At 43.6% G+C, this 16975-nt stretch overlaps 1 protein-coding gene across 3 annotated transcripts in view; it reads right to left on the bottom strand.

The window, feature by feature from the left end:
* The window catches only part of frmd4a (FERM domain containing 4A), a 99892-nt gene extending 83140 nt beyond the window's left edge, over positions 1-16752 (bottom strand). The window contains exon 1 of one of the 3 annotated variants that reach the window (XM_034685534.1): positions 16204-16752. In XM_034685534.1, the coding sequence (XP_034541425.1) occupies positions 16204-16236 (33 nt within the window). In that variant the 5' untranslated portion in view covers positions 16237-16752. Of the gene's footprint in view, positions 1-10272; positions 10528-16203 lie in introns of those variants that run through there. The other 2 variants (XM_034685535.1, XM_034685539.1) reach the window with 2 other exon arrangements.
* Between the last annotated feature and the right edge of the window lie 223 nt (positions 16753-16975).

The raw sequence follows: 16975 nt of genomic DNA on the forward strand, positions 1-16975 counted from the left end.
CGCACCTGTTTGCCGCTAACTGTTTAAAGGGTTTACTGCCAGTTCACATACGCCGGACGTGAAGGTGTTAAAGTCTGCTAGTCTGAGATACACTCTGCACTTAATCTTTGTCTGGAGAAACAACCTAACATCACTCCTTGTCTCACTGTGTGTTTGTTTCTATCCTTCTGGGACATTTTCTGTGTCCACCACAATTAATATTGTTATTTCTATTAACAAATTTTTATGCATTGTAATCAGCAGGTAATTTTATCTTTCCTTTTATCTATCTTTTCCTCTTTTATGTCTAAATTAATGTCTTTTTTCCTCCCTCAGGGGATAAAGTGTAGATGAAAGGGATTCTGCCAAGTCATTCTCTGCAGCACTGTTAATAATCAGAATTTTGCTGTGTCATTCCGCACCCCAAATCTGTCATACCACATTACAGTGAATGGCTCTCTGTTATTTGTGTGTCTCTCTGCACAGCTGAGTGTGTGTGGTTGTGTGAGTGTGGCTTTTTAGAAAGGAGAGATAGAGAGAGATAGGGGAGAGAGAGAGAGAGGGAGAGAGAGAGAGAGGCAGGTGCACTCCACTATCTTTTGTCATTCCTCCTGCACTAAAGTCACCTTGGGTTTAAGCAAAACGTACTCATACTCTGAAAAAGCAAGGCACATTTGAACCACAACACCCGCACTGACAAAGAGAAGAATATCTGATGTGCAGGGGGGTTCAACAGCCATTCCTGGAACAAGTTTACACACCTTCTACCTTTTGTATCTTGGTCAGAGTATTTGTTTCTGTCGTCCCTGCCCTACATACAAGCCTCTCGACACTGAGTGAGTATGTTTCTAAGAGGCACTGAGCAGACAGAATGCGACAGAGGCATATTTCAGAGGCTGGTTGTATGAAGGCGCTGGATTGAGTCACGCTCAAGCATTTTCTGCCCCAGTAAACTTAGCCCACTTTACCTAGTGCTGAGGAGGCTTCCCAGCCTACAACATGCACAGAAATAGACACAGATAGACACGCACGTACCCACCAACACCACTAAGTGGATAAGAAAACATTGTTTACCTAACACTGATTTAACAATTAACACTCTGGGAAGCAGGCTGTCTGCCTGCAAGTAGTCATGACTTTCCTGAACTACTCCAGCGTGCAAACAGTACATTCACATCAACTTAGGATCAAAACATGCACGTGAGTCCCCGTCCCCAAAGTCTACACACGATTAAGAATCCGATTTGTAGAAGCGTGAGCATTAAATGTTTGATGATACGGCTACATATTTAATCTTTACAGGCCGGATCATGAGGGAAAATGGGTTATACATGATCACTCTGTCCTGGGACAACACATGGATACTGGGAAAAAGGGGGAACATAGGTTTGCATGTTCGAATGTATGCCTTTGTGCTTTTTTAAAGAGGGCAAAGAAATTGTAATGTGTGAATGTCCCATAAATTCGGCATTGACTTGGTTGATGAGGCTCAGATTTCGGGGTACAATATCGGCAGTGCTGTTATTTCTTATAATTTTTTTTTGGTTTCTTTTTTAAAAACATTTTTGCCAAACAACAAGTGTTTATAAAAAATCACAAATAGTTAAAATGTCTGTTACCCATGGACCGAGTAGCCATAGCATCAAGTCACTCACTCATTTAAAGATCAAAGCTACTTTATACTATAAATCAGTGTGGGTTGGGACCCCTTGGGGGGGAAACACAAATGGGGGGTCGTGAGATGTCTTCCAGAATGTTAAAAATTGTACATTTTACCCATAATAGCAAATAATATCAACAAAAACAGTAGCTAAACTTGAAATAAAAACCTTGAAAAAAGAAAATGTAATGAGTTTTTTCCTTTCTTTGTTGCCAGATGACTCCTAAGTTTAGAGTTAGTGAACAGTTAATCATCAAAATCATCAGTAGCAGTAGGTTAATTCATAACGGCACAGGAAACACAGCCACATTCTGCAGACCAGCTAAATGAAGCCCCATTAGATCACTTTGAGGGACAGTGGGGGTCGCGAGTCTTTCGCACCTATTTTTTGGGGTCGTGGGCAGAAAAGTTTGGGAACCTCTGCTATAAATAACAACAAAAAACAACATTATTGAAGAATCTCCAATCAATGAAAGCTAAATAGATTTTTTCTATTTAAAAGAAAATAGAAAGTATCAATCAATTTGCTGATGATGCAATAACTTTTTGTTTCAGGACTACCGCAAACCACAAAAAGAACCCACAACCTCCTATAAGTCTTCCTGTGCTCCTCACACTCAGGACAAACACTTCTCATTCCTCAGACTCATTTGTCAACACGCAGGATGCAGCTGTGCTTATAACCCTCGTAAACCTCTCAGTCCCTCGTAACGACACAACTCTTTATAGACAATGAATCATTCCGATCCCTCAGGCATGCAAGCCACAAAATAACAAACAAAATACAAATGGGATGCACCTGTGCACATTCTTACATATCCTTGTTCTTATAATGAGCCAAAATGACCTACTCATTCTATAATCAACAACACACACTCATGCATCTTCCCCAGGAGTGGAGTAACCCAAGCCAGACTGTGCCAGCTCCTCCTCCTCTTGCTGCAGGCACGGGACTAAGCTGCTAGTTATGGTGCAGATGGGGCCCCCACCTCTGACAGGTGCACTAGAACCTGTGCTTCCCCGCAAACCAGTGCTAACACTGGCCAAATGACTCAGGCAGATTGTCTTTGTTAACGTGCACAGGAGGAGGAGGAGGAGGAGGAGGAGAGCCCTCTGGGGGTTCAGGGAAGGAGAGACGTAATTTGAGAAGCTTGTCTCCACCCCCGTGACATCACTCCAGGCCATCCTGCTCATTATTGTGGGTGTAAAGTGTAGAATTATAGCTGTGCAGTTTTGTCTATGTATGGTTTTAAAGTGATGACATTAAGGTTTTCTGCATGTTTTACAGGCAGACATTAAGGTTAGTAACTCCTGAATGGATGGACTGAATAAGGGAGTTAAAGAGAGACAGCCCAGACAAATAACAAGGGATCACAACCTTCACAGCCAGAGGGTCCCCTGCCAGACAGACCAGTCACCTCCCACCCTCCTCTTGCCTTTGTCTGTGCTACACCTCGTCACCTCCACACCAGTCTGTAAAATATAATCATTGACAGGGGGGGGGCTTGATCTGACCCAGGTGTACCTGCATGCTGAAGTCCTGTCCCTAATTTACATTCAGCTACCATCAACCCCATGGCGGCTTCTATTTCTAATAAAAAAGGGAAGGGATGAGAAGACTGGGCGAATGACAAATGTACAAATGTAGAACTAAAGAAAAGGGGTACGATCGATTGTGCCGAGACAGAGAGTGTGTGTGTGTGTGTGTGTGTGTGGTGTGTGTGTGTGTGTGTGTGTGTGTGTGTGTGTCTGTGTGTGTCTATGTGTCTGGGGGGGTAACATCCTTTGTAAGTGCCCCTCAAATAGCCAGCAGGGGTAATGGGATGGCCACTCGGTCACCGTCAAACCTCATTATTTATCAAGTGTAGCCTTTAACATATGCTTCCCTCCTTCAGTCCCTTTGTCCTTCTCTGTCATCCCCTTTCCCCTTCTTGTCATTTTCTCTCTCTTTTGATTTTTCTTGCTCTTTTGTCTTTTGTCTGCTCCTCGTCTCCTCCATGGACAGCAGGAGGAGCAGGATGAGGTCATTAATTATACACATAACAGATCCCTGCTCACCTCGCGCACACACTGCCACACCTGGTCCCCTCCACGAGCCTGTGTGTCTGAGAGAAAGCTGTGATGAAGGATGAGAGGAACTGTGGGGTCCTTCAACGATGCTCAGTGTTTATCGGGGCCAAATGGCCAGCGCTCTCTCACACACACACACACACACACACACACACACACACACACACACACACACACAGACACACACGACAACAGCAGGGCAGCAAACCGCCGTTCATTAGAGCTGAAGGTATCTGCTTATTAGCTCCATACATCAGCAAGGACACAACAGGGAGAAGGCTGGTTGCTCCTAGCAGCTGAGAATCTTAAGGAAGTCAAGGAGTTTTTGTCACTGGTGCTTACTTTCTGCAGTGGAGAGATTCCCTTCACTTTACAGAAGGGCCCACAGGAAGAAGTGCAGACACTACTTCAAATATTACACTGAGAGGGCTTGTTCTTTTTCAGCAAACACAACTAAATTCGACTTTCAAGTGCGGGAGCTCAGGATTTAGGAGGAAGCCTTAGGCCAAATGAGGGGAATCCCATCACACAGCACACTCTGGTGGTCAGAGCATGAAGCGCAGTGGGCTGTTGGAGAGCTCCAGGAAGAAGGTAGAGGTGTTTGAACTACAAGGAGCAAAGGAAGGAGACTTGGAGGAGAGTAACCACAGCATCAATGCAGCCAAGAGAGAAAGGACATATGTGTGCAGAGTCATAAAGCTCAATCATAGTGCCAAATCATACAGTTGATAAACAGGTGCACACATGCAGAGACAACACTAACACATTCTTTACCACAGAACTGGATCAGTTTTCCTGGGAAACAGCAATCGCCTACAGAACAAAAAGTAACTCTGTGGTTTAAAATGTTGCTCTATTATTTTGATGCTGCTTCCATTCAGGTCTGTAATTACATAATAATCACTCTATGACAAACTGCACCCACTTTGTGACTTGTTTGGCAACCTTTCATGCAAGATTAATGGTGTACTTAATGAAAGGGGTCAGCTACCATTGAATGATTTTCAATCTTTTATGTAAGATAAGGCCATGTCCTGAGTTTTGTTCAACACCTGCACAAGTGTTGACATGTAGCTTAAAATGCATCCTTTCAAGGAGGACAAACAAACTGGAGTGTAAGCTGAAAACAGTTTTAGATTTTGGAGGAATCTATGAGGAGGAAAATAAACACTTATCTATAACATTTGACTGAAGCAGTGCATGTAGTGAATTTTTGATCAGATTTTACCAGATGCTGTTGTTGTGACTCGTTGCTGTGTTTTCAGTTTGTATTGAATGCGATGATGTTAACATCGGAACTCCAGCCAACCATATCAGGAAGCTCTGGATCCAGACGTTCCCAAATGAGAAGAGGCTCCCTCATTGACTTCCTCTGTCTCATAAATGCACATGTATATTTAACATCAGGTATGGCAGACAACTTGCAAAACGTGCATGCACTAACAAAACGCACTGCAAACAACAACAGCTGTTCCCGAAAAGTAGACACATCCACATACAAACACCTCTAGACATGTATTAATGGCCTTAACTGCAATGGCAGATGCTCACATCTGTTCAGACTGAAAGAAACACAAACACATTGTGCACACACTCAAACACACACAGGGGTGAGTTATAAATCTGACACACGTCACATTTAATCGTTCTAACAAGCAGTAATGAGAGCAGAGAGGGTCAGCGGTACACTTAGGATGATGTAAGTATTCCTCAGAGGATAGATGTGCATCAATCTGGCAACCTTGATTTCAAATTTGGGTTTAATTCAGCGTAAATGAAGATGGGGGGGGGGGTAAGATACCTGGCAACCGCTGCACAGTCTTCATAAACAGCACGAGGAGAAAAACAGACAAACAGGATCCAAGAAAACATGTAGTGCTGTCTACACTCTAGGGATGAAGATGTGGGCACTCAAACAGACACACTCTTTAGAAGCAATGCCTTAAAAGTAGAACCATTTCGAGAGGACACATTTATTTAAAGCATATTTCCCCTTGCTGCCTTCCCCCACCGAGACAAACGAATAAGGTCAGTGAAGCCGGATGGGATTGGCAAAGTGTCTGCGGCGTCACGGACTACTGCTTCAGAAATCAGGAGCTGAAAATCAAGAGAGCCTGTAAAGATCACCCCTCCTCCAGTCCACAACCTATTTCCCACTCTGAACATTTCAGCCCTCCTTCGTCCAGGGGCCCTTCATCATCACCGTCTTCTATCACTCCGTTTTTTCTACCCATCTGTCCATCCATCCTTTCTTCCTTCCTTCCTTCCAGAAGCTCTAAACCTGCCTCAGCCCTCGCCTCGCCTTGCCTCTGGGATCTTGACAGGCTAGCATCAATATGTCTGTCTGGTGGCAGCAGTACATACATAGAGTCCATACATCTGGAGCCATGCACATATGGAGCAGGTGTTATGAAGCATGCAAATCGACCAGCGTTGTGCTTTTGTCTATGCATCTGTATCTGCACGTGGATGTGTTCAACATCTTTGTCTCCTTGTGCAGTCATGTATGTCAATCACAAATTAACGCACCAGTGCATAAAATGTACAAATGTAGAATCTGTGCAATTCTGTATTGCTTTATCTTATTCAGAGTTGATTTACTTCTTTTAGAGTCACCAGTTTGAGACAAAAATTAGAGTTTTTGTTTTTTTTCAAGTAGATGTTTTCCTCTCACAATTTCTGGATGGCTGTTTTCCTAATAACTCTAAAGGGAATGATGTCCATTGGAATCAGGTTTGAATGTTGCATTTCAAATATGCAATGGGAAGCATATAGACGTGCGAGTCATTCCGCATGGATGCTGCAGCAAACCAGTAGTAGTTCTCAGTGCTTTGCAAGTATGATCCTTTGAGTCTGTTACACGCGACTTTGCCAATTAAACTCAAAGGGGGTACCAGGGCCAGAAGCAAGAAACACTGAAGCCAGGGATTAAACCTGAGTCCTTGCATTAGAGGGGGAGTGATTCTTCCATGCACTAACCAGCACTTCGGGCTGAATCTGTAATTGTAATACAGCCAGCATCCCTCAGTGCATGTGAAGAGGTCAGAGCTGGAACAGCACAGTCACTGCTGGAGATCAACTGTGATAACTAAGTGTTGGGTTGTTTTATGCAGTCTTTTTCTGTTGAATGGATGCCCTTAGCGCTGTGGAAATAAGTCTGAACACTACATGCTGTTCTCTTATCTCTGTAATCTAGTTCCTCTCTTTCTCTCTCCTTCCTTTAGGACTGTATTGACACCAGTCCACTACTCTCTGAGCCAATCAAATCCTGCCACTGACTATCGCTGGCTTCCTCTGTGCTCATGTTAAAAGGTCACAGTTTAGAGCCCAGGGGATGGTGTGTAAGGATCAAGCGGCAACCTCCGGTCTAAAAATATGAGTCCAATGCGGAAGTGCTAAAAACTGCAGTTCATCAAGGATCTGTTTGAGGCTGGCTCCGGAAGTACCGGAAACCACATACACACCAATTCAAAAAAGCCGATCTTTACAGCAGAAATAAACATGTTTACAGCCTGGTACAAAAGAAGAGTGTAGTCTGGATAGCTAATTTCTCGATCAGCACACACTGTAGGGGGGGTTAATTTTTTTCTAACGCTGCAATTCCGAAGATATTGAGATACAAGTCTTCCAATGAGAGGCACAGCTGACTTGATTGACAGGCGGGAACACTGTAGCTGTTGGCAAGGAGGCTCAAAGCCCGCCTCTTTACATCACAATCACTCAACAGCAGCAATATGGCTGCCGCCGACGATTGGCCTCAAAACCATAGACTGTATAAAATATGGACGTAGTATCCGTGACGTCACCCATCTGTTTCTGGAGAGCTGTTTTGAGGCCAATCGTTGGTGGCAGCCATATTGCTGCTGTCGAGCTATTGTGACGTAAAGAGGCAAGCTTTGAGCCTCCTAGCCAACAACTACAGTGTTGCTGCCTGTCAATCAAGTCAGCTGTGCCTCTCATTGGAAGACTCGTAATCTAAATATATTCTTCGAAATTGCTGCGTTAGAAAAAAATTCACCCCCCTGTACAGTGTATGCCGATTGAGAAATGAGCTATCCAGATTACACTCGTCTTTTGTACCAGGCTGTAAACATGTTTATTTCTGCTGTAAAGATCGTCTTTTTTGAATTGGTGTGTATGCGGTTTCCGGTACTTCCAGAGCCAGCCTCAAGCAGCGCCTCAATGAACTGCAGTTTTTAGCACTTCCCAGTGGACTCATTTTTAGAGGTTGCCGCTTGCTCAAAACATCGCTTCAAAAACAGATGGCTGACGTCACGGTTACTACGTCCATATTTTATACAGTCTATGGTAAGGATGGAGGTAAGATGGCTTAGAAGAGGGAAAAAAGGGCGGGTCTCTAGTGGAGTTGAAGTGGAAACGGCAGTGTGAGGAGTTGAGGAAATGCCTCACTTAAGAAGATAACGAATTAATAGGTAATGAGGTGAGAGGAGAACAGAACCTCTTATCCTGTGTGAGTGTGCGTATGTGAGTATTTATGCGATGCAGATGTAATGATAGTTTGATGAATGATACCTGTTCAGTGCAGGGTCACCCTTTGTTGCAGAGGTGACAACACCATTCCTCTGCTCGTTCATCAAGGGTGGCTCTGACTCTATGCGTCCGTGTGAATGTGTGTGTGTGTGTGTGTGATTATAATCCAATAGGGAAAGGTGTAATTGCCATTCTGATTCCTCGAAGGCTAAAAGCGGTACAAGGAAACAACTCCGGGACTATCCATTCTATGCAATTACACAGATAAAGTCAATATTCATAATAGCACTGCTGCAGGCTCTTTAATCTAAAGTGCATGATTTTAACAGCGACACACAAACACATATGCGTTTAATTGAAGAACGGTGTTACAGTAAATTCCTCATTTACATACTTCTGACTCTCGCTGCGTCTTTTAACTGTCTTTGCCAACACTCCACTAATTTTCCCTCCCATCTTTCAATTGCCTTTCCTGGATATAATTTGAAAAATGCCTGTAGCCTGATGGCAGCCAATGAAGTGGAAAATCTGCACCCTGTGTTTCCATGGCAACGCCTAACATTAAGTGCATCACTGGTTTGCTTCTCAGGTCGCTCAATTGCGCTCTGATTGATCTCATCGGTTGGGTCTCTTCAAGGGGACAAGAGAGAGTTTGACATGCTTGACACAGCAGGGCTCACGTGTGCACATACACACACACACACACACACACACACACACACACACACACACACACACACCTATGCTAAAACACACACACTTACACAGACAAGATCAGAGATGACTTAGGGCTGACATGCACTACATTTTCAAACCAGAAAAGCGGAGATGTTCAGCAGAGAAAATAAAGCTTCAAACAAGAAACAGTGGGAGGAGCTCTCTCTCTGCATGGCACCCCACTGATCTCATCTTATAAAGTAAAGGAACAAAGTAAAGCTACACTTCTGTCACTGTGTGTCATCAATGAACAGATCTGGGTTCCAATTGACATGTGACACATACAAATTAATTGCATTTCATACATATGAAATGCCCGCACTAGAATGGATTGGTTCCACCATCAAATTTCTGGGACATTTGTGTAGATAGTGAGATGTTACAGGTGTGTATTGCATCTTGAACAAGCATGAAAGGGGCTAATCAAAGTTATTGACAGCACACTGAGGAAACAGTCTTTGTAAATATGTTCCACATCAAATATTAACAGTGAGCTATACTTTAGGTCATTAGGAGAAAGAAGATGAGGGGATTTTTGTAAAAAAATAAAAAATAAAAAATAAAAAACTAGGGCTGTCAAACTACAGATTATTAAATGACTTTTAATTCTGATGATTTTCCACAATCAACTCAAGATTACTCGCAAATTAGTCATGCATTTATAAATTGTTGTCGATGTAATTTACAGGGATTTACAGGAAGTTTTTAATACTCTTCGCAACATGGCAGCTAACAAATATGCTTTCTTTATACAAATGTATTTGTATCATTCATTTTGCAACAATGCATAACAATGAGAAACACTGTCAAATATTTTGCCCAGAATAACCTCAAAGGTACCGAGTGATCAAACAAATTAACTTGAAACAGCATGGCAAACTCAAGCCTAACAAGCAACAACTGATGGGCATATATGCCACAGTGTACTATTACTAAGTGATACTAACACACTGTGATGTCCAACCTCCAACTCTACTTATCATCCCCTGTTTCTTTAAGAAGCCAATACATCATAACAACAGATACATTGTAGAAGTAGCCTACATTGGTCAGTAACATTTTCCATCACTCAAAGATCATTCCCTGCATCCTTAACACTTCAAGCAAATAATCTCACACAGTGTAATTGTGTCTCACCTCACATGGGAAATTAAGGCCATGCTGTGGGCCTATAGACTGCATCAGGGGCGCCAGTAAGGGGAGGAGGGGCTCTGCATCAGCTGTTAGCTCAGTCCGCCGGGAGCATCAGCTGTTAGCTCGGCTAGCAGGTGGAAACTCAGTTCGCATCGACAGTAAGTATAACACTTTAGTCTTCTGAAGAGAAACACCTGACAGGGCTTTGTAGATGGACTTACCATTCAAAAGACTCGTTTCTTTATCCATTTCTGCTCAAGGAGGTTTGTTTCTGCTAGCCATCCAACAGTGTGGGGATTACCACAAGGTAGTCTTTTCAACAGAATTTAACATCAGCCAAACAATACCAGATCTTCACGGCGCTATAAGTATGTATCCACTACTCATACATGAGCAGTATAGAGCATCGGCATTATCTGCATCAACTTCCGTCCTCTCTCGGTCAGAGTGGCCTATGGAGTCTCTATGCACAACACAGAGAGGAAGCTCCACCTAGTGGCGCTATGTGGTACTGCAGTTATATCACCTGACTGACAGTTACAAACATTGGCCGATTTCGAAATGGCCTGCTACATACTTCTATTAATGTAGTAGGTGGTACTGATTACTACATACTGTGTTTGAATTTCGTTTGAAGTATGACTGTTCTGTTCGATCTGTGTTGCAGTACGCGGGGCCCAAGCTGCAACCTCCAGTCTCAAAATATGAAGCCCATGCTTCATGCATGGAAGTGTTATAAACTGCAATTCATCAAGAATCCGCTTGAGGCTGGCTGTAGAAACACCGGAAACCACATAGACACCAATTTAAAAAAAAAGATGATCTTTGCAGCATTAATAAACATGTTTACAGCGTGGTTAATAAAACAGCTTGGCTCTTCGTAGCTAATTTCTCTATCGGCACACACTGTACGGGGGGGAATTTTTTTTCAAACATGACGGTTCAGAAGATATTAAGATTACGAGTTTCTGCCCAAATAAGGACATGACTGACTTGACTCCCGGACGGGAACACATAGCTGTTGCTAGGAGGCTCAAACTCCACCCCTTTACGTCACACTCTGCCTGGTTGAGTTCCACATTTCCAATATGGCTGCCGCCGTCGATTGGCTTCAAAACAGCACTCAGGAACAGATGGGTGACATCACGGATACTACATCCATTATTTATATAGTCTATGGCTGGGCCAGACATCACTGAATTTCCAGTTTCGGAAAGTGGAAGTAAACAACGGCCAAGCTGATAGAGAAACCGCTTCTTTAGCATCACTTATGATTTAAAAAGTTAGGAAGTGGCTTATATGGAATTTAATAATTTTCACAGCACCTAAAAACGGAGTTCCCTACTTCAAAAAAAGAAGAGAAAAGAAAAAGCGGAACGAGCGATGTGCATTGTGGGAAACAGTACGCGAGGCAGACTGATCTGATGCATACTGTGAATTTTTCCCGAATCAGTAGACATCCTGGGATTTTTGGCATACTGCAGATTTTGCTCTTGTTCACTTACTACTCACTACATACTGAATTTTGGCGAAATCAGTACGTACTGCTAGTATAGTAGGCGGTTTCGAAAACAGCCATAGACTATATTAAAGATCACAGAACGTGTGTGCATTTATCGCACATCAAATAAATAGTGGCGTTAAGAGGAATTTGTGTTTACGTGTTATTAACGCGTTAGCTTTGACAGCACTTTAAAAAACACTACATGTACAGTGAACATGCAAAGGGATAAATACATCTTTGTCCACAGGGGGCACAAACTGAGGCCTTGTTAGGACCATAGACTGTAAATGAAGTGCTAGAATAACTCTTTATACAGTCTATGGTTAAGAAAGGAACACAAGAGGTGGCATTTTTGAAGGATTTCACTCTGGAAACAGGTTTCATAAGTTTGCGTTTTCAGCTTTTGAATATCCTTCTTGTAAATGGCGTGAGACAATTCCTCACAGGACCTTCAATTATGAAAAATCTAATGAAATATACCTAAAAAAATAAAGGCTTTCTTCATAAACAGCTGGGTGACAATGTATCCAGTTTCAGTTAATCACAATATGTTGCTACTTAAAATCTATCAGGGCCCAGTCTCTAATAGGAACCACCCTTGGCAGTGCACTTGATAGGATAAGGTGACAGCTGGGAGATGGGGCTCTGCATCCAGTGAGCGAGTGCATGTGTGTGTGTGTGTGTGTGTGTGTGTGTGTGTGTGTGTGTGTGTGTGTGTGTGTTTCCATGTGCCCCATGTGGTTCCAGCCACCAGACAACCCTGCTTACTTAGGCCTTTTAACGCTGCCTGCCAACCTGCTGTGCATTGAATGTGTGTGCCTTGTGCATGAAAGTGTGTTTGTGTGTGTGTGTGTGTGCCTGAGTGATTGCCAAAGGCGGTCCCACCTTTCTCTGCAAGTCCAAACCCCTCTAGTACTGCCTTTCTCTCCTAATTATTTTCATCCATGCAGCTAGGCGGTCAGCTTTAGGGACAAGGGTCTAGTTGCTTCCCTTTTGGCTGCTATGTCCTTTCCTCTGTACCAACCTGACCTCAACTACCTGACAGCCGCCTGCCCGCTAATGAACCAGGTGGACGGATGGGAGGAAGAAGGAGGAAAGGAAAAACGGAAAGGAGAACAGAAGGGGGCAGGGGGTGGGGGAAATGGCAACATTTGGTACCTAGGGCTTGTGGGGATTTTAGGAGGGAGGATGATTCAGGGTGATTTTTGCATGCGATTCAGTGAAGCCAAAGCAACAACACAGAAGAGGTGTGGATATGTGTGTGTTGGTGAATTGCCATTCTTTTCTAAAATAAATATGTGGACGTGGTTGAGGGTGCATATGTGACCAAGCCCCAAGCCTCTCCTGTAATGGCTCCATCTGTCAGGGGCAGCTGGACACACGCATGACCTCAACAGAGAAAGAGACTGGAGAGGTGGTGACACTGTGCTGAAAAAGGAGGGCGAGCCAGCAGATAAATGACAGGATTGAGAGAGTGACGGAGTAACCAGAGAGCGAGTGAGAGCAGTGGAGTTTCTCTGATTCGACTGATAGAGCATTGACAGGGTTAATCTCATGATAACTACTCCCTATTGATCCACTAACATAGGAGGAGCTGACTGCAGAGCTGATAGACACACGGACACACGCTGACTGATAATGTGTGCAAGATGAGCGATATAACACATCTTCCAGAAGAAGCTAGAACTCCTTGTTCTACTGACCTATATGCATAGATTACACACAACTGGGGATACCAACAGGGAACTTGATCTTTCTGATTTAGATTCTGTGAGAGTGTGTTTCTGTTCTTATCTGAATTCCTCCTCTTCCTCTTTTTGCAACAAAAAGATAAGGAGTGGAATTTGTGCACAGTTGAGCAGAGAAGAGATGTAGATATTGTGTCCAATAATATTTAGGTGTTCAAATAAAGTATTAAGTGAAAACAACATTCATATCACAATACAGGGACATAAAGAGAGATGATAAAGAATCAGAAATTAGCAAGCAAAGTTTGAGAAGATAACTAAGTGTCTACTTTAGATCCCTTCAGGATCCTCAGTCTGTTCCTGCGTGTTTGTGTTGACCTGTTTTTTCGTATGCAACTACACAAAAAAAGGCAACACTGACGCACAGCTCACTGATGCTTATTTTATTTCATTTTCCTGCTTCACTGCCCATTACTGTCATCCTAAATAAAGAAACTGAGAGAAAGAGCGATACAGAGTGCAGCAGAGGAAAGGGAGCTTTGAGGAGATATGAGCACAACTTCACTAAAGTCCAAACTGGGAAAAAAGCAGAATGCCATTTTCCCAGTTTAGTGAGCTGGGGATTAGGAGCACTGCTGCTTTTAGCAGACTATTGCTATTCCGTGTGTGTGTTATCTTGAGCTTGAGGTCACCTTTTCTGTATCCCCCAGGCAAGACCTAAAGGAACAGTGTCCTACAAAGACAAGAGGAAATTGATTTTTGGGCTCTTTTAAGTCTTTGACATGTAAGAAACACATTTGGCTGTGGTTTTACATTCACAAAATCAGAACACATATTAAAGCTATTGATGGAAGAACTGGTTACTCTCTTTTATCAGGGCAGATACATTTTATGGGATTTTTCTGTTCTGTCACTAATAACCATCCCAATGTTGCTCTCTTCACATGGGAAAACACATTTCAACTATTTCATTTCATGAGTTTGTCCCACTTTTTTTACATTTCTCATCTCTGCTTTGTAAAAGTATGGGGCAAAGTTAATTTCAAATCAAAGTAGGTTATTTTTAATAGATTGCTCACTTTAACACTCAGGGTGGAAAAATCACATTAAATCCAGATTATGCCGTGCAAACTTTGAGGGACTCCTGCCCCGGCTCATTTTGCTCTGATTCATTCACCTCCATCTATGAAAGTGACTTTGATGCCAAAACTGAGATATGCACTTCAACTGTGGGGCATGTGAAGCTCAATGTGGCTGATGAAGATAAATGCAAAAGTCATTTAGCCATTGAGGACGATTCCCAAATGCTGGTGGGCAAATCTGGCCATGGTGGCAGACAGCACAGATATAGCAGGCTTGATTCAGCGCCATGTCTTTGAAGCCAAGTCTATCTCCAAACGGCCCCACAAACGCTCCTCTCTTTGGCTTAGATCACGGGCCGATCTGCAAATACCAATTACAGCGCTCGTATTAACTGCCAAAGCACAGCAAGGAGCAGACAGACAGAGAGACAGACAGGCAGGCAGGTGGGCAGACAAACAGGGCAGGGAGGTGAGACAGAGACAGACGCACTCTTGGCTTTAAGGTAGAAAGTGTGTGGCGCATTGTGCATGAGGGGGGGGAAAGAGGGCCAAAGTAATGACGAAGATAAGGACGAGTTGTAAAGGTGAGGAAGGAGAGGTGAGGAGATGGATGTACTCATGTGTGACAGCACCATCAGGTCATTTCAGGTTTAACCCTTTCAGTATCCTCACAAGCCAAGGTTAGCGTGGGAGGCGCTACAGGCTAAAAGCTAATCCTCTACATGGGAGTATGATCAAAGGATGATAAAATTGCACATGCACATTTTCTATGCATAGTTTTGAAGAAGATGCGTCAAGAATTTATGTGTGGTTGTATAGATCTTTGCAATGTGGTGCTATAACACAGAGGGGGAGGGTCCCTGAAACTATAATTATGCCAGAAGAATATAATTTAAGGTTGCGAAGCTGGTATACAATTAGATCTATATTTCACAGACAATGTGAAATGCGGTTCTAAATGTAAAAAACAACTTCTAAAAATCACTCTCCTTCCCAAAATGCAATCATGCCTTTATGAATATTAATAAGACCATCACATCACAGAGCTTACCTTACTCTCTCTAACATATTGCACATAACTCTCACTGAGAGTTATTTTTTCCCAACACGAAAACCCAGCTTGATTAAACTCTCTGGGAGGCAGACACCTCTCAGGGTCCGTTACTGTCTGCTCACTGCTGCTAGATGTCACATGGAGACAAAAAGCAGCGTGTTCCGTTAGGAATACACACACCATTTTCTACTTAATTAGCCTTTCTCGTATGAAACAGATACTGACATTCACTGGCAAACAGACGCACAGTGTACTCTGAGACACCAACCTAAAAGCTCCCATGGTTGCTAGAGAGGTTAATGTCTTTAGAACAGGAACAATAGTGAATTGGCACTTTCAGACATTCACCCATTTCACTGTACAAACTGAGGCCAGTTCCTCCCTTGTACATCTCCTCTCCACTCCTCTTCTTTCTATCCTAAATCAAAAGGCCAGTGGGTTTGTACTGAGGGGAGATAGGCACTGAAACACACTGAGTCATTCTTTCACAGCTGCCCCTTGTTAATCTGTACACGGACACACATTGGGAAGCATAAACCTTGCATGCAAACTGCATCAGCTTTCTGCAATGCTTAAACATTTGTATAAACTATCTGCGACCTCACACCCGCTCAGCATTCTGCCTGTCGCCCCTGGCAACGCTGGTAGCTCGGGAAACTTCTCAGCTCGAGTCCAAGCATCACCACAGTTACAGTGGCATGCACACACTGATTCATTTCCAGCGGCTTGCAAGAGCCGCTACCTCCCTATCTGTCAGACTGCTGATGGATTACTGTGCAGGAAACAGTGGTTTAGATGCTCTGTAATCCCCCATGTACACTTACCCGCGTCCTCATTGGAGACAGCAGACCCTCCATGGCTGATTGGGTTTGGTTCTGGTGGGCTCAAGTCCCCTTTCACAGTGTTGCTGTATTATTCCAGTCCACAAATAGATCCTGTTAGAAACGCTGTCTCATCCTCGGAGCGAACATCTCCTTCTACAAAACGCAGCTCCCTACCCACCCAGAGAGTCCAGCACACTGACAAGCACATAGAGAGAGTCTGTGTGTGTATGTATGTACGTGTGTGTATGTTTAGGCACATAGACACACACACACACACACACACAGAGGGGAGCAGGAGGAGAGAGGGCAGTGCCAAACTCCCAGCTCCTTTCCTCCTTCCACAGACCTGTCAGTTGCTGTGTGATCTTCCTCTACACAGCACTATGGTGCTAATGTGCAATGTCCATGCAAGGTCTCTCTCTCTCTCTCTCTCTCTCTCTCTCTCTCTCTCTCTCTCTCTCTCTCTCCCTCCCTCTCTTTGCCTGTCCCCCTCTCTCTCACTCTCCCTCACTGCCTCCAGCTACATTTGTTCCCTTCAATGTGGCAAATGATTGCAGGTCTTTTTTTTTTCATGCCACTGCTCTCCCTCTGCTTTCACTCCTCCTCTTCCAGTCCTCCTCTTTTTCTTCTCCCCCTCTCTCTCTCATTCTCTCTCCTCAATCCCTTCTCTCTCTTCTCAGTCTCCCATAATGCTTCTCTTTTCCAGTCCTGCTCACTTTCAACCCTTTTTTTCCCCCGCCCTAGCTCTAAGCCAGGGGTCAGACAAAATGTA

Source organism: Notolabrus celidotus, chromosome 6 (assembly GCF_009762535.1).
Source record: "Notolabrus celidotus isolate fNotCel1 chromosome 6, fNotCel1.pri, whole genome shotgun sequence".
In the NCBI taxonomy this organism is placed as follows: domain Eukaryota; kingdom Metazoa; phylum Chordata; class Actinopteri; order Labriformes; family Labridae; genus Notolabrus; species Notolabrus celidotus.